Source organism: Cnephaeus nilssonii (genome assembly GCF_951640355.1).
Source record: "Cnephaeus nilssonii genome assembly, chromosome: 10".
In the NCBI taxonomy this organism is placed as follows: Eukaryota; Metazoa; Chordata; class Mammalia; order Chiroptera; family Vespertilionidae; genus Cnephaeus; species Cnephaeus nilssonii.
In genome coordinates this window covers 14,669,165-14,691,110 of record NC_137081.1, presented here as the reverse complement: position 1 = coordinate 14,691,110, position 21,946 = coordinate 14,669,165, and the positions used below count along the sequence as shown (strand labels likewise).

Genomic DNA, 21,946 nt, shown 5'->3' with positions numbered 1-21,946 from the left:
GCAGTTCGGCCTTTTGGTCGATTTGCATATTATGCTTTTATTATTATAGATTATTAGAGATAAGAGTTACTTGAACACAGGCACTGGGATGATGGAGCATCAGATAGTCGATCTGATCATTGAGCAGCAGGCCACTAAGTAACTAAGGAGTGGGTAGCTGTGCAGATACAGCACGTATATGCTGGACAAAGGGATAATTCACTTCTCAGGAGGAACAGAGCCGGAGGAGTAGAGGTTTCATCATGCTATTCAGAACAGTTCGCAATTTAAAACTTTTGAACTGTGTTTTTCTGGAATTTTCCATGTAATGTTTTCGGGACTGCAATTGACCAAAGGTAGCTGAAACCACCCAAAAAAAGTGAAACCGCGGGTCAGGGGGGGGTGGGGGGGTGGGTGTTACTATATAGGTACAGACGCTCTAAAGACCTAGTCATTGGTGGCGGCGGAAAATATGTCCTGTGGCATGCCTGCCTGGGCAACCGGCCAGTCCTTTGCATTCTAGCTGTGGGTGGAGTAGCCCCCAAAAGCAACCCGCGCTCATCGCCTGGACCACTCTTCTCTGGGCCAAAGGCGGTGCCAGACTACCGCACCTCGGGGCACGCCGGGAAGGAGACGAGGCCAGGCTCTCCGGCTCCCCGCCTGCCTTTCCTGTGGCCCTGGAAACACGCTTCCTGCCCCTAGGTTGTCACAAAGCAGCCCAGGGTGCTCTCGGGCGGCGTGGGTCTCAGAACACCAGCCCCAGCGCGCCCTGCTCCCCGGCCTGCAGGTGGCATTCGCGTCCTCCCATCAGGAAAAGCCGCAGCCAAGTTGCGGGGGCGCTGCAGCCCCTCTCCCGGCCCCGGCGCCAAGAAGCACGCTCTGCAGATCGCTCCCCTCTACGGTCCGGGATCGGCCCGGACCCCTGGCCACGCCCACCTCGGAGGGCTCAGCGCGCGGCGATTGGTGGCGGGGCGGGGGCGGGGCTCCGAGGTGGGCCGAGGGGGCCGGGCCGGGAGGGGACAAAGCCGGGAAGAGGAAAAGCGGCCCCGCCTGCTGGCTGGTCGGTGCCTGGGCGTCTTGGAGGCTGTGTCAGACGCCGGAGCAGCTGGGACCCGGCTGGGATTGCCAGTGTTTGCGCTGGTGAGTTGGGTCGTGAGCGGCTGTGGCGCCGCCCCCGCCCCGGTGCATCGCCGGCGTCCCTAGCCTGCAGGTAACCGCAGGCTGCGAGGGGCGGCCGGGCCCTGGCTTTGGGGGAGGCTCGGAGTCCGCCCACGGCTGGAGTGGGGAGAAGGAAGCAAGAGAAGATCTTAGGTTTGGAGGAAGGAACTTAGCGGCGAGTTCTGGTCGCAAAGAAGGGGGCCGGGGGGGACAATCCAGGTATTGCACGTGGGAAAGGGAAGTGGGTGCCAGGTGCCTGGATGTGGCTCTCGGGCACCGGAGGGTGGAATGGGGCGGCGGAAAGTTGTCTGCAGTGGAAGCCCAGACCATGGAAGCCCAGGTCTGCATGCAGAAAGGCAACCCGAGCGATGGGAAACTGCAAAGACACATAGAAAAGACTGAGTCTTGGGTTTAGGGGGAAAGAAAACGCGCGGCCGTGGGCACTGAATACAAAGAAAGATGGGACCCGAGGACTAGGGCGCGTGTGCTGCGAACTCAGACGGCAGGGAGAATGCCCCCCGCTTGTGGGGCGTGGAGTGGGAGGAGCCCCGGCCCCGGTTTGCGGGGCGGGCGGGCGGGCGGCGTGGGGGATGGAGGGATCTCAAGTTCTGGGGTAGGCGTTCCCTGGCCGGTTCCCGGCGCCCGCTTAAAGGTCCGGCACCCGGGAGGGAAGGCGTGGGCGTGGAGACCAGGAAGGAGCGTCGGGGCCAGCTGCCGCTGCAAGCCTCTTGCACAAGCGCCACAAGGACGTGGGCAGGCCGAGAACCTGCTGGTCGCTGCGTCACTTAAGGACGTACAAGCCCCTAGACCAGCTAAGGGACGGCGACCCCCAAACCTCAAGACCAGCAAAGGGACGGCGAACCCCGGACGCACCCTCCGGTGTGTACAGGCATAGAGATCGGTGCTCCCCTAACCTTTATTTGTGCGGTGTCTGCAGACCCGCACCTGCCCTTCGCCCCTCCGGGTTCACTCCGCACTGTACTTTAAACCAGATAAACCGGGCTGTCTAAATCCTCCTGGCAAGAGGGGTTTGTGTGCTGTCGTTTTCATTCCCTGTTCGGTTTGTGGGGTTGTTGTTTTTTAGGAGATAAACGGCACTCAGCTGAGTTCCCAAGACTGAGAGGAGTTGGAGTGATTAGAAATTGATTCACTTGTAAAGGTAAGAAGTAGCAATTTCTCCCCTTACGTATTTTCTTTGATGTGGCAATACTGCTTTTAATTGGTCTTGGTGATCTTCGAGGCAGGCACTGCGAGGGAGTGAGTCAGGAATATTTTCAATAATAAATTGCAACTGCTTCCGTATTTCTTTCAGTCTAGCGTCTTCACTGCAGGAGACTATTATTTATTTATTTATTTATTTATTTATTTATTTATTTATTTATTTATTTATTTATTTTTGCCCAGAGGTGATTGTAGTTCGTGAAAGCAGCTTTTTTTAAAAAAAATGGCTTAAAAACTTGGGGTTTATGAAAAATTAAACGGGGTGAGCAGCTTTTTTCTTTCTTACACTAGTCGACATGAGTCCAGGTTTGTTTTCCGGAGTTACACAAGTGTGTCAGATCAGAATTAGGCTGCTTTCAGACAAAAGAACCAACCTGTGGGAAAGTCCTGCCTTCTGAAGTTGGGGTTTGGGCGGAGATAGAAAATCTTAGAGGCAAGGGTAGACAAGTGAATCCCCTGGGGCCTAAGGCCCACCTCATGGAATTCAAGTCTAAAAGAAATAAAATAATGTCCTACATTGTAGTAAGCCAGGGTCTTCAATAAAGCTTCCGTTGTTTAGTTAACAGGTGATAAAATTTTAGTTAAGTAATGTGAGGAAAACCTGAAACACTTCAATTATGCATCATGAATATAGAACAATCACTGCTCAAAACATTTACTTCAACTGAGAAGGAAATAATTAACTAAAAAAATACTGTCACTCAGTATTGAAATTTCAAGTATAGAGTATGACCTTCTATTAATTGTATTTGCCAGCAAGGAAAAAAATAGCCAAGTAATAACTCTTGCATAATACCATATAGAAATATGGCCGTGGAAATGTAGTATTAAGACGAAGATAAGTTTGCTGCCTCTTTTTTGTTTTGTAGTAAATGCAAGAACAGGTGTCACAGTGGGGTCAGTGTGACTGAATCATATACTCTAAGCCAGGGGTCCTCAAACTTTTTAAACAGGGGGCCAGTTCACTGTCCCTCAGACCGTTGGAGGGCCAGACTATAGTTTAAAAAAAACTATGAACAAATTCCTATGCACACTGCACATATCTTATTTTGAAGTAAAAAAACAAAACGGCAAAAACACCCACATGTGGCCCGCGGGCCGTAGTTTGAGGACGCCTGAGCTAAGCTGTACTGTAAATCATACTTCAAATTACAAGTGGGAAGTAATTGACTCATCCACATCAGTTTGTTCATTTCTTTTATTCTACTTGAGTTCCAGATAGTTCCCCAGTAACAGTAACATCAGCAGGATTCTAGAATTGCAAACCTGGGAAGTGAAAATGGGGCTGGGGGTAGAATGATATCCTGGCTTGTCACACAAACTGAGGCTTACCACCTACTGATCATGACATTCTTTCATTTAAAGGCCAAGTGACTTGAGCTCAACTTTTCAAGAGAGACTGTTTACAGGCCTTTTACCTAATAATTTTTAAAGTCAGCTATACATTCAGGGGAAGAAAAGCAATTTGCAGTTGTGTTGCTGGGGGAGGGGAACTTCCCATTAGAGCATCATGAAAAGGAACAGATACCTTGAGCAGGCTCAGGGCGTCCTCTGCCTCTCAGAGAACACGCATAGGACAGGGCCTTCCTTTAAGCCTCATAGTCTTGCTTTTCCAAAGCATGCACCCCTACACCCTGTTCCTCAAAATGGCATCTCTTCCTGGAACAATTCTGCTTCCCTATACCACACACTGACAGCTTATCTTTGCCCATGAACAGCCAGCAGAACAGTACCGGAGTTGGGTTACTGAGGAAGAAGACAGGGATATGCTTAGGTCCTGAGTAGTGACCTTGTATAAACAGATTTCTCTGATTGAGAAATCACTCTTGTATTTAGCTCCACATCCTTAGTATTTAATACTAGAGGCCAGGCTGAGGGATCCACCGGTGCACGAATCCATGCATCAGGCCTCTAGTGTACATATAAGATCTTTGGTTAATCTCTTCCCACCCTCCCAACTCTCCTCTTCCCTTTGAGATTCATCAGTCTGTTCCATGTTTCCATGCCTCCGCGTTGAGCATCTGCCCCTGGTGGTCAGTGTGCATCACAGCTACCTGTCAAATGGTCGCTTAGGCTTTTATATATATAGATTGTCTTTAGGAAAACAGTTCCACCAGGAATTCTTCATCTTTCACTTTTAGACTTAAAGTTCTTTTAACATAAGTCATAAGAACTTGTCACATCTCCTCGAAGGTAGTTATTTGAACCAAAACAGCCTCATAAAAGAGGGGGAATATTAGCTCTCATCATTCTGCTCATCTTGAGGGCACAGTATAGTGAGGAGTTGAATAGAAGTGTTCAAATAAGCATGATATTGTGGAAATAATCTTATTTTCTAGGACAAACTGATAGTCACGAATAATGATTACATTATTGAGGGCATGTCACAGGAGCAGGTTCCAGATGCTCTAGCAGTTGGCCTTGGGAAAGCTACTTCTCTTATATCAACGTAAAATAAGGAAATAATTCCGTCTTTCGGGGTTGTTGCAAGAGCTAACTCAAACCACACATGAAGCATGTAACACAATGCTTCATGTAGAGAATGTGCTCAATTCTAATGGTAACTGCAATTATTATTAGCTTTTCGTGCAGTCATGCTACTATGAATTATTCTTTTAGTAGTCACCAAATGTTTCTATTTTGTTTTTATGCTAGTGATACTGTGCAGAAACTTCATTTCTTTACTATGGTCGTTCCTTCTTTCTTTCCTTTTCATTCAAACTGACCCCATCCAGCACCTGACTCACCTTCTCCCTTACATGTCCACTCCCTTAAGCATTAAGCCCTCAGGACAATGAGGTTCTGGTCAACATCAAATAATCTTAAGAACAAAGCCTCGGGTCTTTTGACCACAGAGACAGAGTTTCAATTAAACTAAAGATGGCATCTAGGCCTCAGTTGTGTTTTAGCTCTAGACCCAGAAAAGTGGTGAAACCAGATGAATAAACACCATAGCTGACATCAGGACCAGATGCACTGATCACCACCCTCTACCCTAGCGCCGACCAATCAGTAGAGACCACAACCTTGACCATGACCCTGACTGCCTTAGTCACTGTGATGAATGATTTTCCCCCTATATAATCCACCCCCTGAAGTACATGTGGGTTCTGGGTCTTTAAGCATTAGCTCACCTGTGACTCCCGGTGTGGGCCACTTCCTCAAGTAATAAACCCTTACTTTCTTGGCTGCAAACTCCTGTTCGCTTCTTATTGGGCTTTGCGCACGCAGACAAAGGGATCCTTTAGTCTGGTAACACTATAATGAAATAAATGACTAGATATGTATCTTATCTTTTTTTTTTTTTTCTTTTTAAAGGTTTAGTGAAGTCAAAATGTCTCAAAAAATCCATGGTGGTTCAGTGGTAGAGATGCAAGGAGATGAAATGACACGAATCATTTGGGAGTTGATTAAAGAAAAACTCATTTTTCCTTATGTGGAACTGGACCTGCACAGGTAAATGAATTACAGTCGTGTGCAACTTAATGACAGGGTTACATTCTGAGAAATGTGTGGTTAAGCAGTTCTGTCGTGCGAACATCAATCAGCCTAAAATAATCCTTAGGCCAGTGGTCCTCAACCTTCCTAATGCCGCGACCCTTTAACACAGTTCCTCATGTTGTGGTGACCCCCAACCATAAAATTATTTTCGTTGCTACTTCATAACTGTAATTTTGCTACTGTTAATGAATCGTAATGTAAATATCTGTGTTTTCCGATGGTCTTAGGCTCTACAGCAGTGGTTCTCAACCTGTTGTGACCCACAGGTTGAGAACCGCTAGCAGGGTCGCCTAAGACCATCGGAAAACACATATTTACATTACGATTCATAACAGTAGCAAAATTACAGTTATGAAGTAGCAACGAAAATAATTTTATGGTTGGGGGTCACCACAACATGAGGAACTGTATTAAAGGGTCGCGGCATTAGAAAGGTTGAGAACCACTGCCTTAGGCCAAAGAGACATATTTTGGGGAGACAATTCTGTTCCCCTGCCACACACCTGTCCTGACTACTGAAGGCAGTTGTAACAATGGTACGTTATGTGTGTTGCACTACAACATACCACTGCTATGACATCATTAGATGACAGGAATTTTTCATCTCTATTATAATTTTATGGGACCATTGCTGGATATGTGGCCCATGACTATTCCTCCCCATAGCAAACTCAGAAAATATAATCTTAAGTGATTTCGGGATATAACTAGCTTTTTTACAATGATACAGCTAAATCCTGTGAATAAAGCCTGGGAAGAGTGCCTGAATATATGCCAATGAATCTTATTATTTTTTAAATATATTTTTATTGATTTCAAAGAGGGAGAGAGAGATAGAAACATCAATGATGAGAGAGAATCATTGACTGGCTGCCTCCTGCAAGCCCCCTACTGGGGATCGAGCCTGCAACCCAGGCATGTGCCCTGACCAGGAATTAAACCATGACCTCCTGGTTCATAGGTCGATGCTCAACCACCGAGCCATGCCCTATTTTCTATCCTTCTATTTAACTAGCCAGTGGACCTTTCCCCCTTTTTATTCCTTGCCTTTGCCCTTTTCATACAGTTACAGTACAGAAAGAACCCCTGAAGTTATTTTAATAAAACACCGACCTGTGTCACAAGCGCCCTTAAACATTTGTGTCCTAAAGACTTGAACCTTTGCCTGTGTTTAAATTGTTCAGAGACAGATATGAAAGTCTCTATGGAATGCCCTCATTTTTTCCCCTGTGTTTTTCATAAACTTGCTCATGCTTTTTGAGCATCTGAACTAGGTAGAGACAGAATTTTTACAAGGGTGCAGTGGCTGAAGACTCCCATGTTAGCCAAACTAGTGGCACCTGGAAGTGTATATGCCTTGACCCAGAATTATGCATGAGACTATGTCCCGAGGACCTGTTTTATTTGCTTGGGTGCAGACATTTAATTTGCATGGAATCCTTAGACACCCTTTTTAATTATTCTAAGCTTAAGCTGTTGATAATATCACGGTTGCCACCACAAGATGGAGCAAATACCGGCAGAGGTCAACAAAACATGCAGGAAATGAAGCCTAAAAAGCATCATCCAAGTAGGTTAAAGAAGCATTTTTACCGGCACTGTCCTGTTTCAGAGCTTCACAAGCCAATGGGTGAGTGTGCAGAGCTCTTGCCAGTAGAATAGTTACAAAGATGCTTTGAGCCTCTTTAGCCTAGAGACATAAGGCGTTTTAAAGGATACTCCTTAGGCCCAGAAAAAACTGTCACTGGCTATCGACCAAAGAATGTTTAGAGGCTTAAACAAGTTGTAAGTTGTTCTAAAATTGCTATGATTACACGACTGGTTCTTTTTTGAGGGGAGTGGAGGAATTTGTTTTGTTTTCTGCAGGCTGGACTGTGGTTCAGGCCATTCTTTTCTCTCTCTCTCTCTCTCTCTCTCTCTCTCTCTCTCTCTCTCTCACACACACACACACACACACACACACAGAAATGTTAAGAAGAGAAACAAAAATTGCAGGCATGTACTGCTGGTCTCTCTTGGGGTTCCTCTGAACATGAGCACTGCTGACTGCATTTCTTGTTTGAGTTAGGAGTAGACGTTTGCACATACTCAGCACTTCCTGTGCCAGGAGATAAGAGAGTTTGTGCTCTGTTGTTACATTTATATGAATTAGCTAAGGTCAAAGCAGTCTGGAGTTTTTGTTGTTGTTGTTGTTAATCCTCACCCAAGGATATTTTTTCCATTGCTTTTCAGAGGGTGGAAGGGAGAGGGGAAGTGGGGGAGAGAGAGAGAGAAACATCAATGTGACACAGCTATTGGTTGCCTCCCACACGCACCTGACCCAGAGCAGGGAGTGAGCCCAAAACCCAGGGGTACATGCCCTTGACCAGGAATTGAACCTGAGACCCTTCGGTGCACAGGCCAACACTCTTAACCACTGAGCAGCACCAGCCAGAGCTGGAATTGTTTTTATTTGGAAATTTAAGATTGTTGCCTCTGCATTTGCATCATGAGTTGGGATAACTAAGGAAAGGAAATACAAGAACTAAAAAGACCAATCAGAAAGGATATATGCACCCCTATGTTCATAGCAGCACAATTTACAATAGCTAAGATTTGGAAACCTAAGTGCCCATCAGCAGATGAGTGGATTAGAAAACTGTGGCACATCTACACAATGGAATGCTATGCTGCTATAAAAAAGAAGGAACTTTTCCATTTGCAGTAGCATGGATGGAACTGGAGAGCATTATGCTAAGCGAAATAAGCCAGTCGGGGAAAGATAAATATCACATGATCTCACTCATATGTGGGATATAATGATCAACATAATTTGATGAACAAGAATAGATCCAGAGACAAATGGCAGGGGAGGGGGTGGTTAGAGAGCAACCAAAGGTCTTGTATGCATGCATATTAGCATAACCAATGGACACAGACACTGGGGTGGTGGGGGCTTGCCCGGGGTGGGAATGGCTGTGGGGGAGGGGACAATCGGGGAAAAAGGAGACATATGTAAAACTTTAGACAGTACGTAAATAAAAATAAATTTTAAAAAAGAACTAAAAAGAAATCTAGAGGCTTCTTGGTTCAGCATGTTATGAAAGCTAAAGAACTTTAAAACCTTGGAGAACAAAATAATCGCATTGCTGTTTTGTTTTTCCTATTTTGGACAAACTATTCCATACTTTAGATAAAACTTTACAGTCATTGTCTGTACTCTGTGCACAACCAATCCTTTTCAGCTCTGAATCAGTGGCAGTCTGGGTGTTGGGGTACCAAACGCTAGCTCTCTGGGGTATATAAAACCATTGCTTGATTCCATTGCTTATCCAGTAAACTGCAGGCTTGTGTCCAGAACAGAGAAACTTACCCAAGAATTAGGGAAAGGTCCATCCTATAATTACCTGGCATTAATGAAGGAGTCATTCGATTTTTGTCACTAAATGTCACATTTATAAATCCCACTACTTGAATATCAAATACAAGAAACAAAAATTTTAACCCTCTGACCCCTTTATTTTTAGAGCACAATATTTACTAAGGAAAAGTTTGCTAAGGTGGTGCTTCGTGTTGCATTTTTATGTTAATTATATGGAAGTCTGCCAAAGGGTTGCTCCCGCGCTGTTATTGCCTCTATATGGTGAAAGCTAGCAAAGGTGCAAAGCACCATGGTTTCCATTCAGTTTCCTTCCAGACAGCTTCCCACTGCAGCACAGGGAGCCAGGGCCCAGCAGTGCAGCCTCTCAGTGCTGTGTTCAGTTGGCACCATCTTCCGTGTCAAGGGTACATTAATGGTGAAACGTGGCAGGTGTAGGTATACTGAGAGCCTTCACTTTCTGCAGGGCAAGCTCTGCGTGCCAGCACCATGCAGAGACAGACAGAATGGTAGCACCCTCCGTCACCCATCACTCTGTCTGGGTTTTTTCCTCCCAGCTATGATTTAGGCATAGAGAATCGTGATGCCACCGATGACCAGGTCACCAAGGATGCCGCAGAAGCTATAAAGAAGTACAACGTTGGCGTCAAGTGTGCCACCATCACCCCCGATGAGAAGAGGGTTGAGGAGTTCAAGTTGAAACAAATGTGGAAGTCGCCCAATGGCACCATCCGAAATATTCTGGGTGGTACTGTCTTCAGGGAAGCTATTATCTGCAAAAACATCCCCCGGCTTGTGAGCGGCTGGGTGAAACCCATCATCATAGGTCGTCATGCGTATGGGGATCAGGTAAGTCATGTGGCATAACTTGATTTTCCATTCTTTCTTCATGGCCTTTGGCTGCCCAGCAGTTCTGAATTACATGTGTTTTATGCTTATCTTTTGGTGACTACTTCCATTAAACAAAGCGCACAATTGAGAAGTGTATATATGTATATCTGTCTATTTACACATTTAGGTAGAAGTAAATACAGAAAGACTCACAGGCATCTGTCTCAACATACATGATTTTTTTCAGAAGTATTTTTTTTCTTTATCTTTTTGTTAATTTAAACCAGATAATATTGACATTTTTTGTATGGATAATTTCCTGTGCTTCAACCAAATCAGTAATCCTCAACCTTGGCTCTAAAATGATCCTTTTATAGGTTTTCGTGGTGTTTGTTTTATTTTGCATTTAAAAAAAATGTGCTGTTCTGTTTTAATTCCAATACTTGAGATCCGATGAATCTGAATCCGATGGGATTCAGGCATTTTAAGCTCCCCAAGTGATCCTAAGTGCAGGCAGGGTTGGGAACCACCAGAGATTACATGAAACGTGGTCGTTTCATACATAAAAGGAAAAAACTGACCCAGTAGTTGAAAACAGTCCCTTTAAGACAGTTTTTTTTCCTACTTGGAAAAGAAAGTTTCATTTCTGTACTTCTGTACAAGTAGGCTGGCTGCCAAATTACACAGAAAACCAGCCAACCAAACAAAATCAAAATTTCATGTTGAAACTGAGGTATGCCGAGTTTCATAGAAAGTCATGTGTGTCTTACAAGACCCTGAAAACAAGCGTCCCTAATTCTGAAATCCAGAGGCTTTGGTGTACACAGCTGTCCTTGAAAGCAGTCTGGCCGGGGCAGACCTCCCTCTGTTCCTGGGACATGGTCACCAGGTCACTCCTTGATGGGTCGTTCCCTTTGTTCTATCTTGTGGCTCAAACTGTGCCTCCAGCCTGGCCTGTCCCTTCACAGGGACCTCCCAGAGGCCAGGAGAAGGCGTGTGGATGCGAGTGCTACACATGTCCTAATTCTGGGAACACCTCTCTAAGCTCTTTTGAGTCCAGTGGTGTCATTTTTGTCTGTTGTTGTTATTACTACTACTTTGGTATCAATCACTTGGAAGAATGATTGATCATCCTATTTGTTAAAGTCCAGATTGAAAACTCTAAACCTCTGGTCGATTCCCTGATCGTGTGAATGTGCATAAACATCTACAAAGCATGTATGATGCTTTGGAGCCTTGGTTTCTTCCTTTTGAGAATGGAATAAAGGACCATAGTAGAGGATTTTATATGTCAGAGTGTTCCAGATAGTGAGCCTGCATCGTTACCTGACAGCTTTTACCAGCTGTCACTAGTATCGCTCTCTGCAAACAACCAAAGGATGCTGACACCTGACTCTGAAACTAGTCTCTGTCATTGAAGAAGGCACAATGCAGCCAAGATTTAACAGGTGCCTAGTGCAGGCTGCGCACATTTTCCCACTAGCGTAGCTTCATGCCCGTGAGAGAGATGGCTTTCCTCAGACGGCCCTTTTCTAAGGACCACCAGCCTTCGCACCTCCTTCCAAGAGGTTGCTTCATAGGGACAAGCTCTGGGCTAGGCATTAGCAGTGACGTTAATCATGAAGAGACAGCTCTGAAGGTCCAAGGACCAGATCCCAAGTCTTTTGACCCTAGATGCGTATTTCCCCAACACCACAGTCCCTTCCTTGTAAGAGTGATGGAAGAATCAAATGAGATAATAAGATGAACTGGTGGTTCCTCACTTAAAGCATCTGTCCTATAGCGAGGACAAGGCATTCGCTCTTGATCATCTTCAGTACCACAACTAGTATACATCACCCCCTATAGGAAGACTTCCCTAACCTCCAGGTCATGTCATTTCTCTTCCTCTGCCATCCTATAGCACTCTTTGTCTATGCCCACTTTGGTAAGGGAAAATACTTAAGGCTAATTCTCACTCCTCTCCATACCAGTGCTCAGAAAACTGCCCTGTGCCTGGTAGGCACCCAATAAATACTGATCTTTAATGTGTGCTACCACTGATTAGCTTCAGGGACTCTCTGGACCTCTTCGTCCCCATCTCTAAAATAAAAGAAGGTTGATCTGCACTGTGCTATTTGTCTAGGTGTCTTCCAGCTCTGTCCTCTGATGTTTTTCCCCATTCTTTGTAACACTTGTTGGAATAGTTGTCGTTGTTTTAATACCTCTCCCTCTCTGCCCCCTACACAGTACAGAGCAACTGATTTTGTTGTTCCCGGGCCTGGAAAAGTAGAGATAACCTACACGCCAAGTGATGGATCCCCAAAAAAGACATACGTGGTACATAACTTTGAAGGTATGCAATTAAAGTTCATCATGGTCATATTTTCACAGATGGTTTAGGCAGCATTATTTCTGGTTGTTTAAAGTTTGTTGTGTGGCTGCCTAAAAGTGCAACCTGAATCTACAACATGACTACGGGACCTTAAATCTGAATAAAAAAGTAATTGGCTTCCACGCCTTCTTGTGGCCTGGATAAGGGCCCAAAAGGGATGAGCCACCCAATTGGAAATGCTTATAGGCAAAGACAGGTTGATAAATAGGCATTTCTCTTAAATCACGAAGGGAAGTTGGCAGGAGTCTATTGTTCACAAATTATATAAATTAAACGTGAATAGCCCTAGCTGGTTTGGCTCAGCGGATAAAGCGTCGGCCTGTGGACCAAAGTCCCAGGTTCGATTCCGGTCAAGGGCACATGCCTGGGTTGTGGGCTTGATTCCCAGGAGGGGTGTGCAGGAGGCAGCCGATCAATGATTCTCTCTCATCAATGATGTTTCTATCTCTCTCTCTCCTCCTTTCTCTCTGGAAAAAAAAAAAAAAAAAGACAAAAATATGTGAATATCTCCAACTCACCTGTCAAGTAATCCTACCATTTGCTCTGGTAGGGTTTGTATTAAAAAATGGTTATGTTATATAACCATTGAAATGTTCTTCTTGCCCATCTGCGTATTTATTCTATGGGAGTAGAACATTTGTTTTTTGCCTTTTCTTGCCCAACATTCTCCTGCTTCCAAAGGTCCATTATGGTGAATTCCACTAAAAACAGGGGACCCTCTTTCTCCATTATTGAAGTTATTAAAAGCATTCACACAAACAAAAATGCAAAAGTTACCTAGCTTTTGTTTTCCTTGCTTCCTCTAAATAATAATACTTTTTAATTGAATTTATTGAGGTGACATTGGTTAATAAAATTATACAGATTTCAGGTGTACAATTTAACAATACATCATCTGTATGTTGTGTATTTACCACCCCAAGTCAAGTCTCCTTCCATCACTGTTCATCCCCCACTTTACTTTCTTCTACCTGCCCCCTTCCTTCTGGCGGTAACCATACTGTTGTCTGTGTCCATGAGTTTTTCTTTTTTTTTCTTTGCTTAATCCCTTCACTCAGCCCCCAACCCCCTGCCCTCCAACAGCTGTCAGTCTGTTCTCTGTATCCATGGGTCTTGTCATTTTCATGGAATCTAGCTCTGCTGCTTTCAGCACCTTTCACAGTCTGTGCCCAAGTTGGCCCTGGACAGTGGAATGAATTCAAGTTCTGTCTTTCAGCAATAACAAAGTTCAACTAACAAGAGTTGTGAAACACCAGTGATTACATGTAGCCTAACTTTTTCTACCAATGACGGTGTGAACTGTCCGTATCGTCCAGGGAATTACGAGAATTTTCATTCTCTGGCTGAGGATTGAATGCACACTTAGAGTTTAGAATACAGGTTTGAAAATTTAAAAGTATGAAAGGACAGTTTAAAAATTATTCATCCTTTCTTGAGTATAGTTCTGGTTCATATCAGTGGATTTTCGTATTTCAGTATCTTCAGCATCCTAAAAACCGTATCTCTTTATATCATCTCTATTGCCCTTTTAAAATAACTTAGAATGTCCTTAACTATGCGTGATTTCCCGCCTATTCTGTGCCTCAGGAGCTCATGGGATATTCAAGTTGGGAGCCTGGCTGGGACTTTTTGAAGCCAGGGCTTAGACATGGGAGCTGGGAATTGGGTGATTTGTGGTTGTGGGTGGATTTAAACTTGTTACAACTGTACCCCATTTCTCTTTTTTTCTCTCCTTGGTGTCCCCCCACAGAGGGTGGTGGTGTTGCCATGGGGATGTACAATCAAGATAAGTCAATCAAAGAGTTTGCACACAGTTCTTTCCAGATGGCTTTGTCCAAGAGTTGGCCTTTGTACCTGAGCACCAAAAACACTATTCTGAAGAAATATGATGGGCGTTTTAAAGACATCTTTCAGGAGATCTATGACAAGTAACTACAGTTCTTTTTTCCTTCCTTTTTCTCAAGCTGGCATCTGTAGTATAGAATTTGCATGCTTGTCCTTTTGGTTCTGGGGAAAACTGAGTGAAAACCATCACTATCCCTTAAAGACAAGAGTGAAACAGATTTAATAGGAGTGAAACAAAATCACTCTAGATTGCTTTTCGAAGATAAATATGTTCTCAAATCCGGGTCCCACATTTTTTTTCAGAGCCAGAATTATGTATTGTTTGAAGAAAGGTGCCCTGTTCCTGATAGAGTTCTGATTTTTCGAGCATGAGTTTCTGAGTTGGGCCCATTTCTATTCTGTCTGAAACCCATTGCCGTGATTGAAAACTCTGCTTTAGTGTAGCCTCGTGGGCTGACGTCTACATTTATAACAGCTGTAGATTCAACAGCATGTGAGCATGGGTTAAATTTCAACTCCCTTTTAGGTGCAAGTGTTCAGGCCAGGGCACAAATTGGACATCTCCTTCATGAGACGTTTTAATCCCTCTTCCTGCTGCCCATGTCCTAAGCCTGAAAGCTGTCTTAGTTTCCTGAATGATATCAAGCAGTAGAATGGTCTCCCCCCGACCCCCCGTCCCTTACATTCTTAAAGTAAGCCGAATCCCAAGAATCTGACCAGCAGCGTATTGAAAACTGTGAAAGTAGTGCTTGGGAAACCCCTGGCTTGCTTAATTCTCACATCTCTCCAGAGTGGTTGCACAGCTTGACAATGATTGGGCAGGAGTTTGAGCCCATGTGTCAGGTTCCTACGCTTGTGCTGCTGCCACTGAAAATGCTGCTTCCAGCCCCACCCTTCAGCCCCCCTTCGGAGAAGCACCTGACATCCCTCACAAAACCAATTTTCCTCCTTTTGTGTTCCTTGTCTCTCTTCTTTCTCAGTCAGTACAAATCCCAGTTTGAGGCCCAGAAGATCTGGTATGAGCACAGGCTCATCGATGACATGGTGGCCCAAGCCATGAAGTCAGAGGGAGGCTTCATCTGGGCCTGTAAAAACTACGATGGCGACGTGCAGTCTGACTCCGTGGCCCAAGGTAAGGAGCGGGGGCACCACGGAGAGGTGGAGCGGGTCCTGCGGCAGGTGGGCGATGCCACGGTCGTCTTCCCGTTTAGGAAGAAGGGTTCTGTAGCCCTTGTCTGTAAACACCATGACATGTGAGTGCTGCCCGGCACCCAGGCCCCTCTGCTCCGCCGACCGAAGAGGAAGTTGGGCTCCGACTGGGGAAGCTACTCCTCAGGGTCGCCCCGGAAGTAGCTCAGTGGTTGAGACCCTGGGCTCCAGCCTTGGATGTGTTAACACAGTTTCCCCACTTGAAGTCATCACTCCCTTTCCTGCCTTTATTTCCCCTCTGAGAACGTGAAAAGCTAGGCCACTTGGCAGGGAGGGGTAAAGTGAGGGGCCTGGGCTGTCTAATAACCAAGGGGGGGGGTCTCTCCAAGAGCTCACTGTTCTTTTTTTATTTTTTTAAACAATTCTAAATGTTTATTCCCCTAAGAACATAGCCTCGAAATACATGAAGCTGGAAGCTAGAAGGGAATTTTGAAATCTTCTACCTAGTCCAACCTCTTTCTCTCTTTCTTTTTCCCCCTGTCTATTTCCTTCCCTCCCTTCCTCTTTATTTCTTCCTCTTCTTTCTCTTTCTCTTTCTCTTCCTCCTTTCACAAATGAAGAAACTGAGGCCGGAGGTGAGGTCATTGTAGGACACATCCCGTGAGAAACAGCCGGGTGTGAGATCCAGGTCTTCCCGTTGCTTTCCTAGGACCCTTCCCTGTTCACTGCACTCGCTGAGCTTGAACCACGTGGTCTTGCTGCAATAACAACTATTATTAAGGTGAAGGTATTGAGGGTGCGTAAGACCACTAGAGGGGAAACAGACACTCGCCACCATTCCTCATTTCTTGACCCTGGATTGGCATCAGCTAGCACAGCAGGGAACAAAGGGTTGAAAAGGAATCCAAGGGCTCACTCTTCCGGCAACGGGAGCCACTCAGGCCCTTCCAGCCAGCGCTGAAGGCTGCTCTGCGCCTTCACTGCTTAGCTTGACACACAGAGGAACTGAGCAGCGAAGTCAGGTTCATAGAAATTCAGAAACGCGTCGGGTGTAACCAGCAGACCCTCCTTCCCTTGATTGCCTCAGCACCACGTTGCCCTTCCGTTCCAGTGTCAGCTTGACACTCCCCTGGTGAATGTTTGTGTCGACTTGAATTATGTTTGCTTTTCCCAGGAAGTACTGCTTTTCCTTTCCCTTATGAAAAAGTTAAACATCTCCTATCCGTTTTAAAATCAGTAGGTCAACGCAGTTAAAGGCCACTGTGACGTCAGATGACTGAGGTGCACACCCTTTGCTCCCCTGTAGCTCCAATCCTCGGGCTGCAGGAGAGGAAGGAGTGGTGCTTTGTGATGCCTCCGTGGTGGGTAAGGGGAACGTCCTTGTCCTCGGCGTTCTCCATAAGGGACCCAGATCATTCCATCGTTTCTACGTAGCCTTCCTGGCAACCAGGAGAGCGAATTGAGGGTGAAATCTCAACGGTAAATGTCAGTTACAGAGGCTCAAAAGGCTGAAATAGGAGTTCTGAAGGGCAGTGGCCAGGAGCACACTGATAGGATGCCTGGAACCAGGGCTGTCTGGGCAGAGGCCCTAGATAAGTGTGACCTCAAGGCAGCTAAACAGATTAAAAGGCAGCCGGGCTGTCTTCACGTTATTCTCCTCTGGGGGAATGAACTACTTTGGCCTCACACCAAACATTTCACTGACAGCTTCTATTTTGACAGTGATACCAACTGGTGTCTCCTAGCAGTGCTGCACAGGCAAACTCACCATGGAGAGTGAAGTGTCCTGCACGCACTTCTCCAGTCAGTAAGTGTTTGAGAATTTGCTGAAGCCTCAGACCAACACAGGGACATGAAAGGAACTCGTGACCCCCACACAGGAATTCCTAACTGTGTCAAAGATGAGCTTCAGGAATTATTTACGTTTGTTTACTTATTCTCAGATTTAGAAAAAATAAAGTAACGGCCCATTATAAATTTGCATTAACTTCTCAGGTGCTTTGGGGAAATAGCAAAAGTGGAGAAATGTGTTCTTTGAAATCAAGTGTAAAAGAGTGATACAAGAAGAAAAATCAGTTGCATAGACTTAAAAGTTATAATATGGTTCCCAGAATAGGAAACCACAGAGTATAATATTTTGGTGGGGCTGCTAGAGAGAGTAAGGATGAGAGGAATGCTCTTGGATCCATCCCATCCTCTCTTTACCTGCCTTTTCTTACCAAACCCAGGGAGTCTGTGAGCAGCGTGATGGCACAAGACAGCTCACTGGTGTTTATTCTCCCAGAACAGGGGGCATCTGCATGTAAGAAGAGCAGTAATGTGCTGGGCTCTTACTCTGTGGCAGGTGCCATCCTCAGGAATAAATAAATTTCATGTTTATTCCTGCACATAGGTGTATTTATCTAATTCGTACAATAAGCCAATTAAGTCGGTGTTTTATTATTCCCATTTTATAGGTTAGAAAACAGCCACAGTAGCTAGAAAGTCACAGAACTAGGGTGGAATGCAGGCAGTCAGACCCTGAGCCCTGGAGCAGGTGCCTCCGAGATCAGTAAGTGAGGGAAAAGGACTATGATGTTTGTTGGGCTTACCGGGACCTGTGAAGATGAGGTCATTTGCTCTCGTCCCTGAGCGACCCAGGGCTCTCCATGCAGTTGAAGCCGGTACTTCATGCTCTGCCACTTACAGGTTATGGCTCTCTTGGCATGATGACCAGCGTGCTGATTTGTCCAGATGGCAAGACGGTGGAAGCAGAGGCTGCCCACGGGACAGTGACACGTCACTACCGCATGCACCAGAAGGGGCAGGAGACGTCTACCAATCCCATTGGTAAGACAGTGATTCACTGCTGCACTGACAGCCAGAGAGTGGAGATCCAAAAGGGACTCCGACGTGTTCCTTTGGCCGCCAGATGCTTTGTGTGTAAAATCACCACCACACGGCTGACTTGTTCCCCTGACGAGAGCTGCTTTAATGTGCTTCTTAAAATACACGCAATACATGCTTTTTCATCTGGAGGGACAGTACACATCATAGAGGAGAATGCTATCAACTGCATTTTCCCATTTTCCTTTTCCTCTGGTGCATTGGAATGTCACACGTGGCTGAGAATCTAAGAGCCACACAAATAGATCCTTCTAACCCAGCTTCAAGGATAGCACACATTCAAAAGAGATTACAGGTTGGGGGTTTGATCCCAAGTCAGGGCACGAACAGGAGGCAACCAATCAATGTTTCTCTCTCTCTCCCTTCCTCTCTCTAAACATACCCTCGGGTGAGGATAAGAGAGAGAGAGAGAGAGAGAGAGAGAGAGAGAGAGAGAGAGATAGGGAAAGGGGAGGGGAGACCAATATAGACAAGAGATGGAAGAGATTGTGACCTTCTGCAAATTAGTAAGTGCCTTAAGCTTCAAGCTACTTCCACACAAAGAAAATGTGCTTCCTTGCAGCTCTAACAAACCCAAAGCATTTCTCCTACAAACATGCAGATTTTTAAAAGTTTCTGTTCAGTAAAATATTTCTAACTCTCCTAAAATTTAGAGTGCTTGAGGAGAGCATCTGATGAAGTCAGTCACCTAAATTTAAAAAACAAAAACAAAAAACAATTCTATCTTTGGGAACTGAAACATTTGGGGATATGTCTAGCTGGTATGACTGAAGTGTGTGTGTTTGCTTTTTTCTCTCTCAGCTTCCATTTTTGCCTGGACCAGAGGGTTAGCCCACAGAGCTAAGCTTGATAACAACAAAGAGCTCGGCTTCTTCGCAAAGGCTTTGGAAGACGTCTGTGTTGAGACCATCGAGGCTGGCTTCATGACCAAGGACCTGGCTGCTTGTATTAAAGGTTTACCCAAGTAGGTATAAGATGCCGTGGGCTCTGTGGTCAAATGACCACTTATCCCCGCTGGGCTCAAAACATCAGTGCTTTTTGGAGGTATATGAATTCATTACTTATCATCTAGTTCAGGGGTCAGCAGATACTATCTAAATTGTCAGACAATAAACATTTCAGGCTTTGTGAATATACAGCCTTTTCAAAGCTAAGCAGCTATTGAACTTTGTCTCTGTGGCCTGAGAGCAGTCGAAGATAATTAGCCTCTAGAGTGGGTGTGGCAACGTTTCAATCAAACTATGTACAAAACTAGGCTGCAGCCTGGATTGGGTCCAGGGGCCAGTGTAGTCTGCTGACCCCTGATCCAGTGGACAGCCATTGGGGGCAAGGTTCCATTTAGTTTAACCAGAAAATTACAGACAGAAACAAAGGGACCCCTGTGGCTATTTTAGTCCACCCTCTGTTTTTTCACTTTACAGATGAGAACAGTAAGGAGCACAGGCGTTAGATGCTGAGTTGGTCAGAGTCTCTTCCTTAGGTATCTGTAACCAGCAGTCACATGGTCGAGGGCCCATGTATTTGTCTGAGATCATGGTAACCCGTATCCCAGCCGGATTAGCTGCTCATCAGAGACTTTGTCCTCAAAGTCAGAGTTGTTTACTCTGATTCACCTCCAGAAACACTAAGTTTAACATCAATCCCATGTCCCAACTCTGTGTCTTCGGAGATCTCAGTTAGGGTCAGTGTGCCCCAGGATTTACTTAGTCACTCCATCTTTCTTATCTTAAAGTTGCAGCAAAAGTACAGCGCTTGACATGTCCTTATTGGTATGGTACCTTTGTAGCCTATTTAAATAGGCACCTATCAGCAGTATTTTGTTGTCTTTTTGTGTTTATTTTTGGGTGGGTTTTTTTTAAAACATTTTTATTGATTTCAGAGAGAGGAAGGGAGAGGGAGAAAGAAAGAGAAACATCAATGATGAGAGAGTACCATTGATTGGCTGCCTCCTGCATGCCCCCCACTGGGGACCAAGCCCACAACCCGGGCATGTGTCCTGACCGGGAATCAAACTGTGACCTCCTGGTTCATAGGTTGACACTCAACCATTGAGCTACACCAGCCAGGCTCTTTTTTTGTTTTTAAGTAAGACACAGAAATAAGATCATTAAAACTTTTTTTAAAGGACATATGACAGCTTGTGGGGATGTGGGTGAAAGCATGGCAATGCCCAGAATGGCTTCATTCTCCCAGGCATTAAGGCATTAGTCTGAGCTAAAGCTCTGTGATCGTTTCCCCTCAAAGCCACATGGCAGGAGTCTCCTGAGGATGTATGTGTGGCCCAGACTCAAGCTGCCTGTAGCCTGGGTTACAGTCATCAGCCCCAAACTTGTAGCTTGTTAGCGTTAATCCGTTTTCTTCTAGAAGTAAACAGAATGCTACTTTAGCATTCCTAGGACGTTTCCTCTGCCTGCTACAGATCAGAGACTAAATTGTCTTTTCTTTTTCTCCCTCTATCAGCGTGCAGCGTTCTGACTACTTGAATACGTTTGAGTTCATGGACAAACTCGGAGAAAACTTGAAGATAAAACTAGCTCAGGCCAAACTTTAAGGTTGTTCCTCGGCTTAGGAGGACAAGTGTTTTTTTGGTAACTAGGTCCACTGGTTTACATTTTTCCGTATAACACTCAAGGGAAGGGCAAAATCAATTTTGTAATTTGTTTAGAAGTCAGAGTTTATCTTTTCTATAAGTTTACAGCCTTTTTCTTACACATCCAGTTATGCCACTTCAAGAATGTGGCTGGGACTTTTTAAATTTAAAATTTATTTTCTACTAATAGCTTAGGAATTACTTTAGCATTGATTCATACCCCGTCACTTTTTCTCATGTTCCGAAATAAATGACCAAAATGAAGAGTGCTTGAATTAAACGATAGCCACAGTTTTGGTCCCTAAAAGTGTGTAAAGTCGAAATTCTCTCCCTACCCCACTCTCCACGGCCTGGGCTCCGGGTGCTGGTGGTATAACAGGTGTCCCAGCATGTGAGGTCCAGCCGTACCTCAAACTTTCAAACTTGCGCAAGAATTGTAACGAAGAGCGTGGGTGCAGCTAACGCGTGTTGAAGACATAGCAGTCACTTGTGTAAAGAGCTCCAACGGAATGTTTCGAAATGTTAAATGTTTTTGAGGCCACTAGAGAGTTCAGAATCCAGCATAAATACTACCCGGGGGCTTGTCCTCTGTGCTTGTCTCCTCCTCCTGGCCTTCGGGGCCTACGTGTTAGGCTGCCCCGAACAGCGCCTTTTATTCAAGTGCAATAATACGAGCTGCACCTTTTGGGGATTTCTGGCCTGTTTTATTTCCTTTATGTAAATGTGATTTTTCAGAAGTTGATTGTAAACACTATTCTAGTCTGTTCTTCCTCTGAACTGTTAATTAAAATTAAATGCTAATGACTAATCGGGTTTCTATGTCTCCAGTGTACTTCAGCTGCCAGGCACCATGCCAGGTACTAGCCATAGGAATTGGATTTTGAAAAATCTCTGCCCTTATCCATTTTACTGTGGGGAAAAAGGGATAAGTAAACAGACAGTAAGATGTGGATCTTACAGTGAAAAGGAAAGAAGATCAAAGATAGGACAAAAGGGGTAACGAATATGAGGGAGTCAATCCTATGCACATGCTAAGGCATTATGGTATCATTAT

The 21,946-nt window shown here is 45.0% G+C and overlaps 1 protein-coding gene across 3 annotated transcripts; it reads left to right on the top strand.

Moving 5' to 3' along the window:
- The first annotated feature begins 1,004 nt into the window (after positions 1-1,004).
- Positions 1,005-21,700, top strand: IDH1 (isocitrate dehydrogenase (NADP(+)) 1). 3 transcript variants are annotated; one of them, XM_079782778.1, is made up of 10 exons: positions 1,005-1,119; positions 2,222-2,296; positions 5,677-5,814; positions 9,775-10,066; positions 12,278-12,383; positions 14,173-14,350; positions 15,248-15,399; positions 18,105-18,245; positions 19,104-19,266; positions 20,763-21,700. In XM_079782778.1, exons 3-10 carry the CDS (start codon positions 5,693-5,695, stop codon positions 20,851-20,853), a joined length of 1,245 nt encoding a protein of 414 aa, XP_079638904.1. In that variant the 5' UTR covers positions 1,005-1,119; positions 2,222-2,296; positions 5,677-5,692; the 3' UTR covers positions 20,854-21,700. The 3 variants fall into 3 exon arrangements, with proteins under 3 accessions (XP_079638904.1, XP_079638905.1, XP_079638906.1); XM_079782779.1 differs by having other exon boundaries at positions 1,044-1,189; XM_079782780.1 differs by lacking the exon at positions 1,005-1,119 and adding an exon at positions 1,755-2,016.
- The last annotated feature ends 246 nt before the right edge of the window (positions 21,701-21,946 follow it).

Coding starts and splice junctions, on each gene's coding strand:
- IDH1 (XM_079782778.1), top strand. CDS start 5,693: ATGTCTCAAAAAATCCATGGTGGTTCAGTGGTAGAGATGCAAGGAGAT. Junction 5,815..9,774: donor GTGGAACTGGACCTGCACAG/GTAAATGAATTA, acceptor TTTTCCTCCCAG/CTATGATTTAGGCATAGAGA. Junction 18,246..19,103: donor GACGTCTACCAATCCCATTG/GTAAGACAGTGA, acceptor TTTCTCTCTCAG/CTTCCATTTTTGCCTGGACC.